This window comes from Podarcis pityusensis (assembly GCF_964106645.2).
Source record: "Podarcis pityusensis genome assembly, chromosome: 17".
NCBI lineage: Eukaryota > Metazoa > Chordata > Lepidosauria > Squamata > Lacertidae > Podarcis > Podarcis pityusensis.
Window position 1 is genome coordinate 19684639 of NC_138042.1, and position 20847 is coordinate 19705485.

The following is a 20847-nucleotide window of genomic DNA, read 5'->3' on the forward strand; positions in this document are numbered from 1 at the left end:
CCTGAAACTGTTCTTAACCTGAAGCACCACTTTAGCTAATGGGGCCTCCTGCTGCCGCTGCACCGCCGGAGCACGATTTCTGTTCTCATCCTGAAGCAAAGTTCTTAACCTGAAGCACTGTTTCTGGGTTAGCAGAGTCTGTAACCTGAAGCGTATGTAACCCGAGGTACCACTGTATTTTAAATGCTTTCCAATAATTTTTGAGCATTTGGGGGAGACGGCTGCGCTGTTGAACAACAACTGCCAGAATCTCCTTGCTTGTCACTTGAAGACCTTGGTTTGAGCCCCAGCCTCTGGAGCAGGGGAAAACAAGCTTGTTCCCTTCATAGCTACCTGCTGGAAGTATTCAGCCCGTTGCGAACATACAGGTATGTAACCTGAGGTACCACTGTACTTATTTGACTTTCTCCATAGATCAAATAACTAAAGATGTTGACTCGCTCTCTAGTAGAACAATGACTTTCAAACTTTCTGCCTTTAGGGAACTCTTTCCATGTTTATTGGATTGCAAAGGATTCTGATGCATGTTCCAGGACACACACACACGGTAAAGTTTAGTGTGCACTCTAGCCAGACAAATTTAATACCTCCTGACATTGCTATACATTGCAAGGGGAGTGTTCACAGTGGTGGGCAAGCTGTGGTTTAGAAAACCTGCTCCCTGATTACTGATTTTTCTATTTTATTTTTTTAATACACTTTTATTGGGTTTTTTAACGTATCATTTCCAACAGTCATATAACATAACTTCTTATCTTATACAATGTTTTAGACTTCCATCAACACCTCTGATGATTTTTCGTTCTTTATCACTTATTCTGCATTTCTTAATTTCTCTATTACTCTTAATTATCATTAACCAATAGTTCTCCTCATAGTCTTTCTTGCAATATTTCAAATAGTCCTCCTTACAAAACGTCTTGCAGTCCTACTAGCGTAATCTGTTCATTACAATTACTTTTCAGATAGTTCGTATATTTACTCCAATCTTCTAAGAATCTCTGCTCCCGCAGGTTTCAAATCCTTCCTGTTAATTTATCTAATTCTGCCTAGTCCGTTAATTGCATCCGGATTACTGATTTTTCTAAGTGGGGATCCTCTGATAAGCTTCCAAGGAACACAGGAACACCGTCTGAAAAACGCACAGGAGAAACAGATCAAGGAATGTTTTCTACCACAGACACCTTGGTTCCATCAGGATCTCGCATGTTTTGACCCAGATGGAAGAGGAGCAAGGAGCAGGAGCAGGGGGCGTCTGGCAGGCTGGGACCCAGGGATGGTGGTCCTCCCCTTGGGATTCTAGATATTGGGGAGGGGGATTCAGATCTGCCAACTTGCTCCACTGGCCCTCCTGCAGAGCACAATACTGTGGTCAAGAACCAGGCATCACCTCCATCGGTGGGATCGGAAGCATCTGCCTAGATGCATGTGCAGCAGTCCTATAGGGTGAGAGAGTCTCATGACTGAGCTTTCCCCATGTCTGTAAAACTTTGTGTCAACTGTTGGGACAGCTTTGTAGCTTCCGTTTGGATCAGAACCTCTTGCATTGTCATGTAACTTGGAATCATGACATCTTGTGCTTCTCACAGAGCCTGTGAAGCCTGTATAAAGATATATATCTTACTCTCAAGTAAGAGCTGCTGTCGTCGTGTTTTGCAATCCTAAACATCTGGAGAGCGCCAGGTTGGGAACAGAGAGAGAAATTAACCGACGTGTTTTTTAAAAACTCATCTTTTAAAGCAAAACATGGCCCCTTTACTGGCTTCCCCCAATTAAAAACCATCATGAAAATACTGGTTGCAATTCAACGATATAACAATGTACATAATACAGTCATACCTCGGGTTACAGACGCTTCAGGTTGCGTGTTTTCAGGTTGCGCACCGCGCCGAACCAGGAATTACTTCCGGGTATTACCCGGGTTACTTCCGGGTTTCAGCGCTCACGCATGCGCAGAAGCGCTAAATCATGCTTTGCGCATGCGCAGAAGAGCTGAATCAAGACTCGCGCAGACGCGGCGCTGCGGGTTGCGAACTTGCCTCTCACATGGATCACATTTGCAACCCGAGCATCCACTGTACAGTGGTACCTCGGGTTAAGAACATAATTCGTTCTGGAGGTCTGTTCTTAACCTGAAACTCTTCTTAACCTGAGGTACCACTTTAGCTAATGGGGGCCTCCCGCTGCCGCCGCACAATTTCTCTTCTCATCCTGAAGCAAAGTTCTTAACCCGAGGTAATATTTCTGGGTTAGCGGACCGAGGCACCACTGTATGCAAAACTTGATGGTCGCAGGTATAAGAGCAATTGATGGTCGCAGGTATAAGAGCAACTGACTTTACATTGGCTCAATTAGGGTGCTATTTGCCTGCTGCTTTCTGCAACAACAAAAAACTCCTCATTTCAAAAAGAAAAAAAAACAGCCCTGTCCCACTGCATCTTTTAATAACATATCCTTACAGAGGGAAATAGTCTATAGCATTCTGAAGGGTCGCTACAACCTTTGGTTCTAATCGCCAATGTTTTATGGATTCCTTCCCTTTTTTATTTTATTTCTTTCTCTTTTATGATGTTATTGTCTAAATTATGCCAATAAAAGGATGGATGAATGTTCTAATCCATTTATCAACACGTCCCGATAGTTCAGCAAATCCAGCTCATTCCCACATTCTTAACAGCTCAAGCCCAACCATGCCTACTCGGAAGAAAGCCCTACTGAACACCCATCAGTGAGGCTTGGTGATTTGATGCTAAACAGCTAAACCAAAGCAAGTCTGGCTGCTGGCGATGCCATGAATTTGAATCTGATCAGGGCTTCTTGAAGAAGAAAGGTGGGGTGAAAATAAAATAAAAATATAAAATAATAACATAAAATAAAATAAAAAGGTAGGACGTAAATAAAATAGAAATTAATATACAATACAATACGGGAGGAGACCTTAGACATTCAAGTGAGGCTCTTTTAGGTGATATACGGGAAAGCTCGGCTCTCTGCTCTGTTTGATCCGTTTCTGCTGGATTCAATATGCAGGCGCCGCCCCCCAGAGCCAGAAAAAGTGTAGAGCCATGCATAGCAGCCGTAGATTCCGGGGCAAAATGCTAACTTCCTACGCAAAGCAGGGAGCCGTTCTCGCTCCTGAAAAACCGGATAGAAAGACGTTACTGGGGTTTTCTTTTCACGCTTCCTGCGTTTTGGATTCTCAACAAAATCACCTTTTTAATTTAAAAAAACTCACATTGAAAAGTACTGGGAGGGGGAAAGGTGCCTACGAAGAACCCATCCCGTATCGCCGGAAGTATGAAACCGTGTGTCACTTTACCCTTTTTTTCCTTCTTCCTATCTCTATGGGGTCCTGCGGCGGCGGCGCGCGAGGGGGACGCCACTTCCTGTCCCTCGGTCGCCGTGCTGCTGCTGCTGCCCGCTGCCGGGCAAGGTCGCGCGGCGGGGCCGGGAGCGCAAGGCGTGTGGAGATGGCTCCTCCGGGCTCGGAGCTGGGCCGCGGCGGGGTCGTCCCTCAGGGGACGACGATGGGCTACACGGCCGACGAGAAGCTTCGCCTGGAGCAGCTGAGGGCGCTGCGGCGCCGCTGGCTGAAGGACCAGGAGCTGAGCCCCAGGGAGCCCGTCCTGCCCCCGAGGAAGCCCGGCCTGGTGGAAGGCTTCTGGGAGGGGTTCCTCAAGCCTGGCGGGCTCTGGAGGCAGCAGGTGAGGCGGGGAGGGAGGGAGGCCCAAGGGAGACTCTCTTTCCTCGCGGGTTTAGGTCAGGCATAGGCAAACTCGGACCCCCAGATGTTTGGGGACTACAACTCCCATCATCCCTAGCTAACAGGACCAGTGGTCAGGGATGATGGGAGTTGTAGTCGTCATCATCATCATCATCATCATCGTCAAACCTTTCCTTGGCATCACATGCAAACATCCAAAACAAATCAATACAGAATTACTGCTTCCCCAGTGGCACTGTGGGTTAAACCACAGGGTTAAACCACAGAGCCTAGGACTTGCTGATCAGAAGGTCGGCAGTTCGAATCCCCGCGACGGGGTGAGCTCCCGTTGCTCGGTCCCTGCTCCTGCCAGCCTAGCAGTTCGAAAGCACGTCAAAGTGCAAGTAGATAAATAGGCACCGCTCCAGCAGGAAGGTAAACGGCGTTTCCGTGCTTTGCTCTGGTTCGCCAGAAGCGGCTTAGTCCTGCTGGCCACATGACCCGGAAGCTGTACGCCGGCTCCCTTGGCCAATAAAGCGAGATGAGCGCCCCAACCCCAGAGTAGGCCACGACTGGACCTAACGGTCAGTGCTCCCTTTACCTTTACAGCGGCACAAACATTTGCTCAAAGAAAGGAGGCAGGGCAGTCTATCGTCACATCTCTTGGTCTCCAGGGAGATCAGACGTCTGCAGTGTATTTTGACGGCAAAGACCCAAATAGAGATATTTAGCCACTAACTTGGTGAGCTCCTGATCATTCCCCAGTAATAGAAAATGTATGACCTCTGACTCTGGTTTCCATTGGGGGATACAGAGTTGATCTAGAAATTGCTGGTGGAGATCAGCATATAGTTTACAATTGAGAACCGTATACATGAGGGTTTCCACCAGGTGGTCTTCACATGGCTAAGTTCTTTGTCCTTCCACCCTGCCAGAGAACCTTCCCCAAAGGAGGTTTGATGGATTTAAATTAAACCTGGCCAGCGAAAATGTCCTCCTTTCTTGAGGGTTAATCAGAAATTCAAGAAATTGGATGTGAGGGCGATCTGGCTGCGACATCTGTCACCCCATTGATCACCAGGGTTGATTCGAGTTGTAGTCCCAAAACATCTGGAGGGCTGAGTTTGCCTATGCCTGGTTTAGGGATTGGTTCATTGCAGCACCAGATTTACATATAAGCTAAACAAGCTGTAGTTTAGGGCCCCACTCTCTTGGGGGCCCCAAAAAAATCCAAAGAGGAAAAAAACTCAATGTACATTTCCAAAATATAAGATAGATAAATAAATAAAACCTACATACAGCTACAGTGGCAAATGACTTTAGATACCTATTAGGTCCATACATTACCGTATAGCATATATTCAACACACACAAAAAACAAACAGCAACAATTTGTTATTGACAAAGGACAGCTGGACATATAAAGGGCCCCATTACCTTCAGTAGCTTAGGGCCTCATCAAACCTAAATCTGGCCCTGGTTCATTGGTCCATCGTTTGTTTGCCAATACATTTAGTGCACAATGATTTATTCATTTAATCCGCCCTTGCCTTCCAAGGAGCTCCAGGTGGTGCACGTGGTTTCCATCCTCCCAACAAGCTATAGCTTAGGGCCCCACTCTCTTGGGGGTCCCCAAAAAATTTAAAGGAAAAAAAGGCACTGGATGTAAATTTCCAAAATATAAGATAAAAAAAAGTAAAATAAAACCTACATACAGCAACAGTGTTTTGTGTTGTGTGGGCTCCTATTTGTTATGTGCAAATGGCTTTAGATACCTATTAGGTCCATAAATTACCATATAGCATAAATTCAACACAAAAAACAGCAACAATTTGTTGTTGATAAACGACAGCTGGACATATAAAGCTCCCCATTTTACCTTCAGTAGCTTAGGACCTCATCAAACCTAAATCCAGCCCTGTGTTTACCTATTCGTTCATTTTACTCGTTTACTTGCCAGTTCACTTAGCGCGCAGTTGTTTTATTCACTTGTTACATTGATATGCCACCTTGGGATGTTTTTGTTTTGATTATGTATCTTTGTGTTTTTATATTGTGATTTTATCCTATGAACCGCCCTGAGATGGAGAGCCACCGCAGAGAAGGCCCCTTCTCGTGTTGCCACCCTCCGGATCTCCAGAGGAGGAGGCACACGAAGAAGGGCCTCGGAAGATGATCTCAGGGTCCGGGTAGGTTCATATGGGAAGAGGCGGTCTTTGAGGTATTGTGGTCCTGAGCGGTTTAAGGCTTTATAGGTCAAAACCAGCACTTTGAATTGGTCCTGGAAACTAATTGGGAGCCAATGCAGTCGGACCAAGATTGGTGCAATATGCTCAAACCGCCGCTGAATTCTACATTAGCTAAAGTTTCCAAACTACAGTGGTGCCCCGCAAGACGAATGCCTCGCAAGACGAAAAACTCGCTAGACGAAAGGGTTTTGCGGTTTTTGAGCTGCTTATTTGCCAATTCGCTTAGTGCGCAGTTATTTGTTTGTTTATTACATTTATAAGCCGCTTTTACCTTCCAAGGAACTTCTTGTAGCTGTGCTGGACAAGAAGGCGTGAGGTTACAACCCCAAGCCTTGCCGAAGTTTGTTCCTCTTATGACTAACCATGGTATCTTGTGGCACTCAAAGCAGCCCAAAGTCTGGCGCGAATTAATCATAAACTATTTGTTTTAATTTTTATGAATGGAAAAAAATATTGTTTATATCAAAGTTCTTAAGATGTCAGGAACTAATAAGAAAAAACTGCTTATTTTTAGGTATTCAAAACCTACAAAGCTTCAAAGTTTCTTGTAGTTCGGCTCCTTATTCCTTTTTGGCTTGCCCACTATTACACCAAGTATCACCTAGCGGTATGTATTCTGTAGCATTTTGGTAATACAGTTTGGGACCTAGCCATGAGCATAGATTTATGGATATACAATATATATAGGCACCTTTTCTGTGGTGCTTTTCTCCACATCCCCAACCTGCCTTTTCTGAAAATCATAGGTTGCTGTTTAGAAACAGACGGCCAACTTCTTAAGCCCAGGAGGCTGGACTACCTGTCTGTGTGACATCATTTTCCTCCAGCAACATCTTGGCTGTAAAGTTTAACTCCTGTCCCCCAGGTTTAAGGAGTTGAAAGGTGCCCTTCCCTTTTGGGGAACAGGAGTTAGAACAACAGAACACTTTGTATCCAGTAGCCAAGGCCAAGTCCCTGCCTGAAACCTTCAAAAATTTTAGCATGATGAGCTTTGACATTTCTAGTTACTGGATGGCAGATGAAGCACCATACAGCCTCTTCCCTTTTCTCTTCTCTTCTCTTCTCTTCTCTTCTCTTCTCTTCTCTTCTCCTCTCCTCTCCTCTCCTCTCCTCTCCTCTCCTCTCCTCTCCTCCCACTCAGCTTAACAAGATTGTCAAAGCTGACTGCACTAACAGTACATTCAGTGTCAATTTTTTAAATTCTTTTGCCATTAAAAAAAATACCTTTGACTGGCTAAAATTCCTCATATATACTGTTGCTTTTGAATTAGGCACTGTAGATATACTTGCTATACTTTTAAGCTGCTTTCTTAAGGTGTTTTGCCTAGAAAAGGGCAGTGTAAATAGCTAAACAAGTACATGTAATTTTGTGCTAATGCCAAAGATCAGACTGCGTCTTCCTGTTCATGGGAGTGTAGCATTCTATTGGGATGTGTGTGTTTTTCTCAGCTGTGGAGGACTTTGGCTCACTTAAGAGGGCACAATGAGCTTCGGCATAGCAAAATAGTTGCAAGCTACAAGGGACTGAAAAGCTATTGAGATGGGACAGGGTATAACAAATGCCCAGAGAGCTTCCAGAATGGCGACTTCCCTTGGAATCCTTAAGTTTGCTATTTTCATTCACAGCGTCGGCCATACGGAATAGTCGAGACGAAGCCCAAGATATACCCAGTGAGTAAAATTTGCTTTTATTCCTTTGGCAGTCTGCTGTATAAAGAATTAATAAAGCGACTACGTGGAGCAGGAGTGGAGAACCTCAGACCTGAGGGATCAATGAGGCCCTCTGGGTCTCTCCATCCAGTCCTGTGTTATGGCCTCTCAGGCCATATACATCACTGTTCCTGCTCTGCGGTTTCAAGTGCTTATGCCAGGCTGAAATATGTTCATCAACAGTGGTGATCCCTTTTGCTTGCTTTGGTGAAGGATCAGGAGGTGTGGGTGTGTGGGTGTGTGTAGGGAAACTTCTGCCTTTTGTGTGACAGAAAGGTATCCTACTGGACAAAGGCAAGTTGCTTTGCCCATTTTTTACTGGCCAGGTCTGATTTTGCTTCTGACTACCCAACTTCCCAAGGGACGCGGGTGGCGCTGTGGGTTAAACTACAGAGCCTAGGACTTGCTGATCAAAAGGTTGGCAGTTCGAATCCCCGCGATCGGGTGAGCTCCCATTGCTCGGTCCCTGCTCCTGCCAACCTAGCAGTTCGAAAGCACCTCAAAGTGCAAGTAGATAAATAGGTACTGCTCCGGCAGGAAGGTAAACAGTGTTTCCGTGTGCTGCTCTGGTTTGCCAGAAGCAGCTTAGTCATGCTGGCCACATGACCCGGAAGCTGTACGCCGGCTCCCTCGGCCAATAAAGCGAGATGAGCGCCGCAACCCCAGAGTCGGCCACAACTGGACCTAATGGTCAGGGGTCCCTTACCTTTTTACGAAACTTCCCACCCCGTCCTGCAGCTTCTGGAGGGCTGCCCATGAGAGAATGGGACCATTGAATTGAAAATGGTTACCTACCCTTTGTATGCAGGGTAAGGTAAAGCACAAAACCAGTAGCACGTATTAAAACTTTTACCTATAGGTCATAGAATTGTAGATCTGGAAGGACCATGAATGAGGGTATTCTCATCCTACCACCTGCAACCTTTCGGCCCACGTGTATAGGGCCCTTGAAAACCGTGTGTTTGTTGTTTCTGTGGGGCTGGTGTAAATACACAAGAGTCCTTCTCTGTTCCTGGTATGAGAAATACAGTTCCAGAGTGAGCATTTCCACTCACAGATAGCAGGTTTGGAGTATACTTATTTCTCTGCTCTAGGAAGACTTTGTTTTTTATGGTACAGGTAAATAGCAACTTAACGTGCATTTAACTTCTGCACATCCAGCTTTATGCACTTGGCAATTTTAAAAAATAAATAAAGGGAGCAGGTGCCCAAGAAAAGATTTTGGCAATCCCACCCGCCCTTGAACCCAATGGGTTTTGTCACTACACAATTTTGGGTTTAGGAGCTATCCCCGGGACACAACCCCATGTAAGTCAAGAGTTGCCTGTATAGCAAAGTATACGTGGTTTTGAAAGAGTGAGTTTAGTAAATCAGTTATATAGCTGGAATTTCTGATTTGCAAGAAAATATTTCCAAAATGTGCTGAAATAGGAGCATAATTGGTACTGAAGAAGGATGTGTGCTTCATTCAGTGTCTAAAACAACTGTGTTACAACAAGAATTATGATTTCTTTTAACTTCTTAGGGTGACATAATTATGGAGACGGGGGAAGTAGTTCCCCCATTGGATATACCCAGCAGCCATCATTAAGAGACTCAAGAACTTGGAAAACTACAGACGCGTGTCTGTCTTCAGGATGTATCAAATTTAACAATAAAGATGACTTCCAGACTACTAGTACGGCTTTTCATTTTTGAAATAAACATATTATTTCTCTGACTTGCTGTTCAGAACAGTAATGGAACATCCCTGCACGGCACACAGCAGTGAACAATCTTACGAATTAATAGCATTTTCTGATAGCATGGACTGCCTACTCCAAAGAAAGGGATGGCATGTGATAATGTGCTCAGGGTCTCTCAGTGCAATTCTTGTAGGTGTTGCTATTGAATTCACTCATTATAATTCTGGATGCAGGCCAAGGAGAGATTGCAGCTTGGTTGTATTGGGGGATGGGGGGGGGGGGAGAGCACAGGCTTCAACCATCAGTTAAAACTATTCAGGTCATGAAGTGTAATACACAACAGTTTAACCAGCATTTAAAAACATGGCAGAATGAACCCATTTGATACCTGAACAAAGCCAAACAGAAAAAGAAACTAAAGCTACACTTTATATTTACATATAAATTATGCTGCCATAAAAAATCAATAACCCTTTAAAAACAACCTTATAAAGTATAGAATCTTTTATTACAAGGATTTGATAAGCATATGCTTCTGCTTAATTGAGGGCAATGTAAACTATCGGGATGGGGAGGAGTAAGAATGTTTCTTCAAAATCATGTACTGTCATTTGAGATTAGTCATTGGAAAATAGAGCTTTGGCTGGAATGCAGGATGTGCTGTTCAGATGTAGAGCGGCCCTTCGTTTTGTTACTACTCACCTTTAATCTCTTAATAGATTATTGATATTGCATTGTAAATATTAATGATTATATTGTTTCCAGATATTACAACACTTCTGTGTCTGGGCTGTTAAAACAACTTTTGTGTATGATCACTGTCTTATTGAAATAAATCCAGCGAAAAAGTTTACAGCTTCATTGTTACCAATTTATTGCTTCAACAGTAGAATTCTATAATCTGTTTTGAACATGGAATTAAGGAGTGACCTCTCCACCTTAAAATAATGAGTTTGTCATTCAACCTACAATCCCTATATACATAAAGTTAGTGGAGTATTCTTAGGTGTGGCAAGTCTCTCTTTGTGTTTGGCTATCAGGGCCAATTGCCACATTGACCCAAGTGGAAAGGAAAGATACAATGGTGATCCTGAGGCTATGCACACTCTTCTTACAGAAATTTCTCACAACAGACAGCAAGACCATGCTGAATGCTATCGCTGCCAAACAGAGATTAGTAAACAGTGATAAATTCTACACTTCAAGTTGAAGATCAGACTGGTTGTGACGGAAAAGGAAAATCAGCTCAGTCTTGGGAGAAGGAGAACTTCTCAAAGGAGGGAGAAGAGATGCGAACTGATTTGGAATTTTATTTATTCTTGCATTTCTTCCAAGTAGCTCAAGGTGGGAGACGGTTCACCTCCTCTTTATTTCATCCTTACAACAGCTCCGGGATATTATTTGTTCCTTTCATTATTCACACATAAACCATCTCCAAGTGACTTAGAAAATTGAAAAGCATAAAGGATGGTATAAAATACGAAAGAAGAGCAATGCATACAAATAAACCTATAAAAGAAATGCAGCAAAACTTCAGCCAATATGTTAGGCTGAGAGGATGGCCAAGTTACACCTTGTGTGCTTCATGACTGAGTGGGATTTGAACCTTTGTCTCCCAGATGGTAGTTTGACACTAAGCACTGCACATACTGTTTCTCTTTTTAGATTTCAGAAAGAGTAAAATACATTAGGAAGCCTGGAAAAACTACTAGATTTCATTCATTTTCACTATACATGTGATAAATCAGGTTTGCTGATAAAATCTGTTCAGAAGTGATCCAGATATTTAAAACAGGCTCTTTTAGGATGCCGACTTAAAGCCTCATGCTTGAAGTGAAATGTATCCGAATCGTGAAATGGAAGGGATCTGAACTCTAAAAGTTGTCTTCTTAGTTGATGTTAGCAGAGACAGGCATGTGAAAAGAGTACATTCTTTTTCATTGACTGAGAACAAAAATCCCTTCCAGGTGTTTTCTTGCTCTAATCCTTATTTGAGAAGTTTCAGTATTTTTTTGTTTTTTTGTAAATCTTGCTAACTTTGAATTCAGATTCTTTTCACAACTCATTCCAGCAGCAATAAAACAACTGTAGATATCTTCACATTGCTGCATGACCTGTGGGAATGTTTTGCTGCTGAATGTCTCACAGATTCTGTGTTTCTGCAGGGTAGTCTTCCTTCAGCTGCCATTTGGCTGCTATTCGTGTTGCATAAATGACATATCCCCATGAAAGCAATACAATGGTGAGAAGAATCTGTTAAAGGCAGAATAAAACGGTGTTTATAGACATTTACATTTGACATGGGACGCTTGTTTGCAAGCAGAATAAAATGGCTTTTCTTAAGCAGCCCTGTGCCATACATTTAAAGCAGTAAATGCATTAAACCACTTTAAATAGCCATGGCTTCTGCCAAAGGATGCTAGGAACTGTAGTTTGCTAAGGGTGCCAGGAGTCGTTAGAGAAACCCCTATACAGCGCATAGTGCTGCAATTCCCAGAGTTCCCTGGGAAGGGAGACTGTGAAACCACCACATTGTATTTTTGCAAGGGGAACAGGACTCCCCCAACAACTCTCTGCACCCTTGCACTACAATTCTCAGGATTCACTGGCCGCAGACAAAAAGTGCAGTGCAGCTGGGGCCACTGCTCCAAATGAAAAACCTACATTATCATTAGAGCCTGGTGCTGATAACGCCGTGGTTGCAAGGTTCGATCCCCATATGGGACAGCTGTATATTCATTAATTCCAGTATTTCAGTGGGGTTGGACTAAATGATCCTCGGGGTCCTTTCCAACTCTTCAATTCTGTGAATTGCAGCATATGCGCCCTTGGCCTGCGTACCCAGGAAACGTACATAGGATTGCAGCCCAGTAATGCAGGATCCTGCGCCTGTCTGCACAGCAACCAGCCTCATTGAGTGCAGCGGTGGTGGACACGCGACAGGATCGCAGCCCAAACCGCCGCCTACCAAACTTCCCGTTGCCACGAAGGGCGTCAGGAGCCTGACTCCCTGCTTGCTACGGAAGAGGCCAAAAAGAAATAGGGGCGCAACGGGCGCCTTACCAGCGAGTATATCCACTCCAGCGTCCTCCGGCTGACCTGCGCCATTCTCGCGCTCCCTCCGACTCGCAACCCGCAGCGGAGTCTCGGGAAGTTGCGTGAACAGGAAAGGGAACCAGCGGCTGCGTCCCGGGGAGCCATTTTCCTTAAGGGAGCAAAGCTCTCAACCCGTCCTGTTGCTCGAGGGCAACCCTTTCCTCGGACCCCACACGCGATCGGGACTCTCTCTCGCGCAGGAGAGGCACCAACGGCTGCAAACCCGCCGAGAGTACCAGTCCCGGGGCTCAGCTCCTACCGAGCACGCCTGGCTCTGGGTTCGAGTTCTCCCTTCCCTGAAGAAGCATTCAGCATGCATATTGCTTTCAGGTCCCGCCCGGGTCCCGCGCGGCGCTCCTTCCCGGGCTAAACTGTGCATAGGATCGCAGCTTTAAAACGCTTGCGATCCAATTATTTGGGAGCAAGCTTCGTGGAGCTCCGGGGCTTGCTTCCAAGGAGAGATGCTCCGGGATGCTACGGTTCCTGCGCCAAAAGGGAGCCTCGCTTCCCCGCTCGCTTGTGGTACCCGGACCCACGGCGGGCGCCTTTGGGGAAACGGTTTCTATATAGGAAGGCTTTGATTCCCCACTCATCCTTTTTTTAAAAAAATAGTGCCAGGAAGGTTCGCTGATCTATCTATCTAATTCAATATCTGCATGGCTTTAAAACCTGGGTCTCCCGCGGTGATTGAACTACAACTCCCATCATCCCTATGTAACAGGACCAGTAGCAAAGGATGATGGGAATTGTAGTCCAAAAAGAGGCGGTGTTTGGGAGACACTGACTTGTAGACGATTATTACACACGAAAGCTTATATTTAGTTGATCTTTAAGGAATTATTTAAAAAGATTTTTCCTCTTTCATCTTGTTATTTATTATGGCTTATAGACAGACAGTAGATAGATAGATAGATAGATAGATAGATATTAGAGAGAAGAGATCTGCAAGTGTGGGCTGGGAGTTGGACGGGAAAAAACATACCTGGCCAGAAACCGACATTATAAGGCTGGGGGAGGGGGGTTTCACTTGATTGACAGCAAACGGCCACGACTGTGGCGTCACTGGGGGGAACGGGGTCTGGGGGAGGGGGTCTGTGGGTGTGAGAGAGTGAGTGAGTGATATAAACCAACGCAGGGGTAATTTTAATAAGTTTTCCTGTTAACCCGGAAAGGGAAGAGGTTGCGTATCCGGGTCGGCCAGGGCCAGAGCCGTCCTGAGGAGCCGCCTCCCCGCCGCCGCTGTCGCCCAACGGCCGCCTTCGACGCCGATGGGTGACCCGCGGGAGCTTCGCAGCCGAGCCTCCGGGGCCAACGGCCCCCGGCGCCAGAGATCGAAGGCTCAGGTGAGCGTTGGGCTGGGGGGGGGGAGAGAGAGAGAGAAGGTCGGGTCATCCGGGCACTCCGCTTCCGTTGCCCCCCCCCCCACACCTCCCTCCGCTGTTAACGGCACACGGCCAGTCAGTCGTCCCGGCGCTCGCTCGCTTTCCTCGTCTCGCGCCTGCGCCTGGATGCTCCTTGGCTCCCCTGGGTCGCCGGTGTCAGTCTAAGGTTCCCCCCCCCCTCGCCCTCCCCCTGGGAGTGTGGTAGGTGGTGGGGAGAAAGTGGGGGTTTGGTTAAAATGATTGTATTTTAATGTTTTGGTGGAAGCCGCCCAGCCTGGCTGGGGAAACCCAACCAGTTGGGCGGGGTATAAATAATAAATTGTTATTGTTATTGTCATTATTGCTCCACTCAACGCTACTGCCGTTATTATGTACAGGAAATACAATGTATATGCCGTAAGGAAACCAGAAATATATATTACCAATAATATATATAACCAATCACATAATATTATATTATATGGGGGGGGGAGGTTGCTCCAGCCGCTCTGGGTGCCTTCCTGAATATATATCAGTACATAATAAAACCCTAAACCTTGAAATGCTTCCCTATACAGGGCTGCTTTCTAAACATTATATAGTTACTCACCTGTCATCAATGTCACTATCATCATTATGTACAAGAAACACAATGTGCGTACCGCTTGGCTGTAAGGAAACCAATGATATATATAACCAATATATAACCAGTCATATAATATATTCTTGGGGGGGGGGGGGTTGCCCCAGCCACTCTGGTTGGCTTTTAACAAATTAAGCACAGTAAAACACGAACGTTAGAAGCCTTCCTATACAGGGTTGCCTTTCAGATGTCAGTTAGTTGTTTATTTCCTTGACATCTGATGGGAGGGCATTCCAAAAAACAACAACAAAATATTAATATTCTCAGCCAAAACCAGCAGCTTAAAAAGTAGCTGAACCTCATAGAGCTTCCACGCATCTGAATTGGTGTTTTAAGGAGGCTCCAGAAGTAGTGCAGGGAAGGCAAAAGCACTGACTAGGCTTTGGGGAAGAAAGTGGCCAAATTGTAGCACCCTGTCAGAGCCCTCAAGCCTCCTTCCCAAAGTCAGGCACATCGTTTACACAGCTTTGGGGAGGCAGCATGATGCTGAGAACTGACTGCCCCAAATGCCTTGAGGGCTGCATGTGTCCCTTAGGCTGTGCGTTGGAACACCTTGTGCTAAGGGCTTTCATGTTGACCAAAGCACCAAACTTTGAAATGACAGCTGTCAAGGGCCACTCCTTTAACAGACACATTATTTAGATAATATTGATGCAGTGTTGTATGCTGTGTTGTGGTTAGACCCAGCTTCACTGCTGCCTCTCCTTTGCACTTTTTCTCCCTCTGTGCTTTGCTGTCCTGGTTATGGAGACATGGAATATGTTTCTTCTGCTGTCGGTATAGAAACTGTTTGGACTGGTAAAGCAGGGATGGCGTTCTCTGCTTCATCAGCCAAAAATAGCTTTCTGCAACTGTGGACTTAACAGAACAGGTATGAAAGAATGGTGCATGGCCTAGGGATAATGATAGGGGACTGTTTCCAGGGCTGCAGGCCAGATTAAGCTCATGGACCAGAGGTTCCCCTTCTCTATGGTTCGAGGTTCAGTTGGCTGACACTGTGTAATTTCACTTCCAGCTAACTCAACACTGATTTGGATCATTGATTTGGATCACAGATTGCTGAGTGCACGTGGATCATTGCCTCTCTTTTTTCTTATTTGCAGAATGTGGCACCAGTGACAGAAGACTTCACGGTGGATCGCTGTTCACCCAAAGTTGGCACCAATAAGCTGCATCAGACAATGTCCTCAGATTCCTCACCAGACTCCAAGTGTCCGATCTGCCTGGACCAGTTTGAAAATGTGGCCTACTTGGACCATTGTTGGCATAAGTTCTGCTTTCGTTGCGTGCAGGAGTGGTCCAAAAACAAGGCCGAATGCCCGCTCTGCAAACAGCCTTTCCACTCCATTGTGCACAGCATGAGATCAGAAGATGACTTTAAGGTTTATACAGTCCGGCCTTCAGACACGGACTATTTCGCTAATCCTGACGGGAGGCGATTCCGTTACCGGACAACTTTAACAAGGGAGCGCCGTACATCAGCTTATCCCCGGAGAAGTTCCTCTTCTCGAACAACGGTGTCCCCTCCAGACAATGGGATTTTGTTTGAAGGGTTATCCAGCCAGACGACGAGGCAGAGAAATGCAGAAATGCAGCAAATGATCAGGCGTCTAGCTTCGAGGCGACAAGCCTGTTTAGAAGGCAGGTCCATGCGTCAGATTCAAGAACAGGAGATAATCAACTTCCGAAGAGCTCTGTACCGCTCTGGCACACGTGTCAGGAGCATTGAGGACGGAGGGCGCTATAGAGACATATCGGCTGAATTTTTCCGCAGGAATCCTGCCTGCCTCCATAGGCTCGTTCCATGGCTAAAGCGTGAACTCACAGTCCTGTTCGGCGCTCATGGGTCTCTGGTCAACATTGTGCAGCATATTATCATGAGTAATGTGACCAGATATGATCTGGAGAGCCAGGCATTTGCTGATGACTTAAAGCCTTTCTTACTTCATCGCACGGTGCACTTTCTGCACGAATTCATCAGCTTTGCCAGATGCCCCTTTAACATAGAGGCATACGATCAGCATGCAAATTATGATTGCCCTGCTCCATCCTACGAAGAAGGGAGCCGGTCTGATTCCTCCATTATTACAATCTCTCCAGATGAGGCAGATGCTCAAGAACCAGACCATAGTTCCTTTGCAGCTGGTATTGGTCAGGCACCATGGGATGATGAGACGCCTGGTCCATCGTATTCCACTTCAGAGCAGGTTCGTGCCGCTGTATCTACTGCTTTGGACACTTCGGAAAGCTCTGATGGAGAGCCCTCTGCTAACCCAATTGAGTTGCAGGCTCAGTTACCGGCTATCGTGGAGATGAATGGTGACAGCTGTGATTCCTCCGACAACTGTGTTATTGTTGGCTACGTGAAGCCGTTAGCAGAGAGAACGCCCGAACTAGTGGAGCTGTCTTCCGACTCTGAGGAATCTGCTGGCGAGAAAAGCGAAGATGTGAAGGCAGTGCAGCCCATCCAGTATCACAGTTTTAGTGACACCGATGCCAGTGGGTCCGCATCACCGTTCTCCATTGGGTCTGGAAATGGGAGCACCTGTTATAAAGCCAGCGTATCCCTATCCAATAAAAGGAAATCCAAAAGGAGTGAAAAGGAGGACAGTAGTACAACCAGAGAACCAGCTACCCAATCTTGGCTACAAAGCTCCCCTACAAAAAGAGATGGTGACGATGACTACAGTTTATCCAAAAGGAGGAAATGTGAATCGCATTCACGTAGCAGAGAGCATCGTGGCCTGAAAAGCAAGAGGAAGCATCGCAGTATGGAGAAACGGAAAAGGAAAAGAGACAGTAGCAGACATAAGCATAGGAAGGACAAGAAGCGGTCAAGAACCCGAGACAAGAGTCTGTCTCGGAAAAGCCAAGCTCTTTCTGTGAGTAGTGAGAGCATTGAATCTAGAGATCTAAGCCGTTCTAGATCACACAGCAACGACAACAGCAAAAGCAGATCAAAGAGCAAAGACAGTGATTACTACGTAAGAGACAGTTACGTAAGAGACACCAAGTACAAATGGGAGTGCACCATTTACAGCAGAAATTCAGCCCGAGATGGGTATGAATCATCTTACAGGAGAAGGATTCAGGCCAGAGCTCGGTACTCAAGGCAGTCTGCCAGCCCTGACTACAGAATGCAGTCCTTTTCTGAACGGGTGAATACTCGAAACCCAAGAGGTGACAGAGAAAGCAGGTATTACTATTATGAGAGACGCAGATCAAGAAGTCGCTCCAGCAGCAGGTCGAGGACTCCTCCCAGAGGGCCCGAGAGAGTGCGATCTGAGAAGCCCAGCGGGAAAAGGAAATATAAAACCCGTCACCTGGAGAGTGCCCACGCGGGAAATGAGGAAGCCTCTTCGGCAAAAGATGCAAGCGCCCTTGAAAAATACAAGGGCTTTGACAAAAAGAAAGAGAGCTTTTCGGACAGACAGCCTGAGGCCGAGAGTCGGCACAAGAGAAGGATGCAAATATCAAGGAGCCCAAGCGTGGAGATTATTTATGAAGGGAAAGCCACTGAAATGGCAAGGCATCATAAAAAGAAGAGGAAAAGAGAGAGGAAGCCACGCAAGAACCACATTGACCCTTCCCCACTTTCTTCTCCGGTGGTAATAACAATTGACAGTGACAGTGATAAGGACACTGAGATCCAGGAGAACACAGAGTATGAAAGTAGCATTTCCTGGAGTCCTACAATCCCGCAAAATGAGAGAGAGGCAGAGTCTCCTTCTTCGCTCTTGGAAGCCAGAGACTGTAATTATGACAGAGTTGATGAACTGGAAAGTGTGGACAAGGACAGCATTGTTACTTCAACTACTAGGACGGTGGTAGAAGATGTGACTTCAAATGGGGATGTACAGCCGCAAGGAGCAGCCAGTGGACACACCCCTACTTTGACAGACTGTGGTACTTCATCTAGCATAGGAAATCAGCCTAGCAGTGTAGAAGCTGAATCTGCCAGCCTGTTGCCAACCACCAGAGCGCCTTTGCTGTTAAGGATCTCAAGGAAACTTATTATTGAACATTCATGTCAATTGGACTTGTCAGAGCAGAACGTATAACTCCTAAGACAGAACTGTTTTTGAACGCCCCCCTACCCCCAATCAGACTTTTCTTGAAAGTGACAAACCTTCTCATGGTTTCTGTGCTAAGAATTATGAAATCACTTATGCATAAAGAAGGACTTGTCCTCCCATTTTTATACATAAGCCCAAGAAAGCAGAACATGACTAATCTCCAACCCCCTTCCCCCTCAGATTTTATGTTTCCTGTGTCACAAAATCATACTGTTCCTCTCCCTGCCCCCCCCCCCCGCCGGCCACCCCTGTAATATAAACCCTCTGGTATCTCATAGCTTTTTAATATGTAATGTTAGGAAATAAATTCAGGTTTAATTTTGCCATGTCCTTCATCTGCTTAGATTGACTTTGCTTTGTGCCATTGATTCTCCACTTTAATGGATCACTTGCAGACCATATTCTTTTTGCTGCTACTGCCCTCCCCTTCCCAGCTCCTCTCTTCCTGTGCTGCTTCATGCACTCTGGGTGGTACCCAACAAAGTCACACTCAAGAGTAGACCCATTGAAATCAATTAACATTTCAGTGGCTCTACTCTGAATATGATTAACATTGGCTACCACCCTTTTGAAAGCAGTGGGCTGCTGGATCCAGACCTGAGGTACTCTACCCCACCAATAAAGATCCATGGTTGTTAAATAATCTTGATTCAGGCTGCCCTTTGAGCAAGTATTTCATAGGAGTTCTAATAAAGACGTTCCTGAAATCTATTATGTTTACCGTCTACACGCTTGTTTGCTTTCCAGTTTGCGAAAGCTGACCACACATTGAATATTGCTAGATATTGGTTATCTTAAAAACAAAACTGCAGAATTTGTAGATCATCTAGCAGTGTCATTCCTCAATGACGGGAGACGAATAAATAGTGATTTCCTGTTATTTAAGTGGACTGCCAGCCGAGGATGTAAGGGGAGAAGACATGGGAAGGTGAGAGCTCTGGTTTGGAACCAGCGAAAGGTCCTAAAAGGTTTCGTTGGCTATTCCCCATGAGCAGATCTTGCAAAGTGATGTTTGAGTCGGCTGCTGATGCTGCATAGCAAAATGAGCTGTTTAGAATGAATAGTTAACTTCAGATGTGGGAAAATTGGGTTGGTCTTTAAAAGAGAAATGAAATAGATTTTATACTAAAATACAGAAGAGTGATGTCTTCCTAATTTGCCAGGTTTTGGGGGTTTTTTTGAGTGCTGAGCATTGCTCCTCATAGAGGTTTTAAGCTTTCATCTTCCTATAGACGTAAAAATGTAAGTCTCTCATGGTGCAGCTCCTGCTGAAGGATTTGTAGTGCCACACCGCAGTCCTGGATTTGCATGAAGTCAAAGCGCAGCCCCATCGGAGGATTTCAGGCGTTTCATCTCAATCCTGGATTTGCATGAAGTCAGGGTGGCACTAAGACAAGCCGCACAACAGTTGGGAATAAGATGGGAGAGACAGTGAGGGGGAAAGTGGTGATTTTAAACAATGGCAGAAGTTTGGGTAGAGTGAGCAGGGGCTGACACGGGGAAGAATGCCAGTTTAAAACAAGGTTTGAGTTCAATTAAGGAGTTTGGAAAGGCTCTCTTGCATTAGCTTTCTGGTGTTGGATTCTGTGTAGTACTCATCTCTGCTAGTTCTCTTTGTTAAAACTTTTTTTTTTTTTTAAGGAGCAACCCCTCAGTGTCCCCCCATCCTTTCTTTACTCAAACCTCTGTGGTTATTTAAAACCACAGTCCTCCGTCTCAGTCCCTTTGCCCGAAAGTCACCCTCTGAGTACAGCAAGGAAGGAGAGATGCTGAAAGGGTGGGAAATGGCCTTTAAAAACTTATTCGATTGCTCACCTGCCTTTCGTGAGACTGAAAAAGGATGAGGAGTCCTCAAGTATTCCACAGTACCTTCTTGCATATGCATTTCACTCCTGGTGTTCTGTGTTGCCTTCAACGCGAAGTTCCAGATTCAATGTACTAATTTAGAAACCAAAATGAAACAAAAAAAGCACCCATATACTGTAGGTACAGCATCCTGCAGATGAACTTCACCTTTGCTAACTGAGCAAGTTAACTTACAGGATTCTATTTATCTTAAAGATAAATCAGCAAGGGGCATGTACACAAAGGGGGCTCCACAATAAAGGCATGGAAATTGCAGTGGGGTTGGGAAGGTGAAAAGCTTAGTAGTTGCATGGGGTAGGAATAGGATGTTATTGGGGATTGAGGGGGGCAGGGGATGGGAGAGTGGAGCAGGCAGGAGCACCACCCCATTTCTTAAATAATGCTGGAAGCTTTCAAGACTGAATATTAAAATGCTCTGAAATTACAGAAGAAATATGGGAACAGTCGTTCAGACCTGC

General features: G+C 45.6%; 2 protein-coding genes and 2 long non-coding RNA genes across 5 annotated transcripts in view; 2 read left to right on the forward strand and 2 right to left on the reverse strand.

Moving 5' to 3' along the window:
* Window positions 1–2300, reverse strand: part of LOC308466826 — a 149005-nt gene extending 146705 nt beyond the window's left edge. The window contains exon 1 of the long non-coding RNA XR_013980989.1: window positions 1810–2300. This is a non-coding gene — a long non-coding RNA (uncharacterized lncRNA). The remainder of the gene's footprint in view (window positions 1–1809) is intronic.
* Window positions 2301–3441: 1141 nt separating this feature from the next.
* On the forward strand, window positions 3442–9337 carry NDUFB6 (NADH:ubiquinone oxidoreductase subunit B6). The gene is made up of 4 exons (XM_080987616.1): window positions 3442–3704; window positions 6467–6559; window positions 7579–7623; window positions 9188–9337. Exons 1-4 carry the CDS (start codon window positions 3471–3473, stop codon window positions 9251–9253), a joined length of 438 nt encoding a protein of 145 aa, XP_080843742.1. The 5' UTR covers window positions 3442–3470; the 3' UTR covers window positions 9254–9337.
* An 859-nt stretch (window positions 9338–10196) lies between these two features.
* Window positions 10197–12559, reverse strand: LOC308466670. The gene is made up of 2 exons (XR_013980929.1): window positions 12411–12559; window positions 10197–11600 (listed from the first exon to the last, which is right to left on the reverse strand). It is a non-coding gene; the product is annotated as an uncharacterized lncRNA (long non-coding RNA).
* A 989-nt stretch (window positions 12560–13548) lies between these two features.
* On the forward strand, window positions 13549–19234 carry TOPORS (TOP1 binding arginine/serine rich protein, E3 ubiquitin ligase). 2 transcript variants are annotated; one of them, XM_080987612.1, is made up of 2 exons: window positions 13549–13786; window positions 15551–19234. In XM_080987612.1, exons 1-2 carry the CDS (start codon window positions 13712–13714, stop codon window positions 18506–18508), a joined length of 3033 nt encoding a protein of 1010 aa, XP_080843738.1. In that variant the 5' UTR covers window positions 13549–13711; the 3' UTR covers window positions 18509–19234. The 2 variants fall into 2 exon arrangements, with proteins under 2 accessions (XP_080843738.1, XP_080843739.1); XM_080987613.1 differs by lacking the exon at window positions 13549–13786 and adding an exon at window positions 13889–14026.
* The last annotated feature ends 1613 nt before the right edge of the window (window positions 19235–20847 follow it).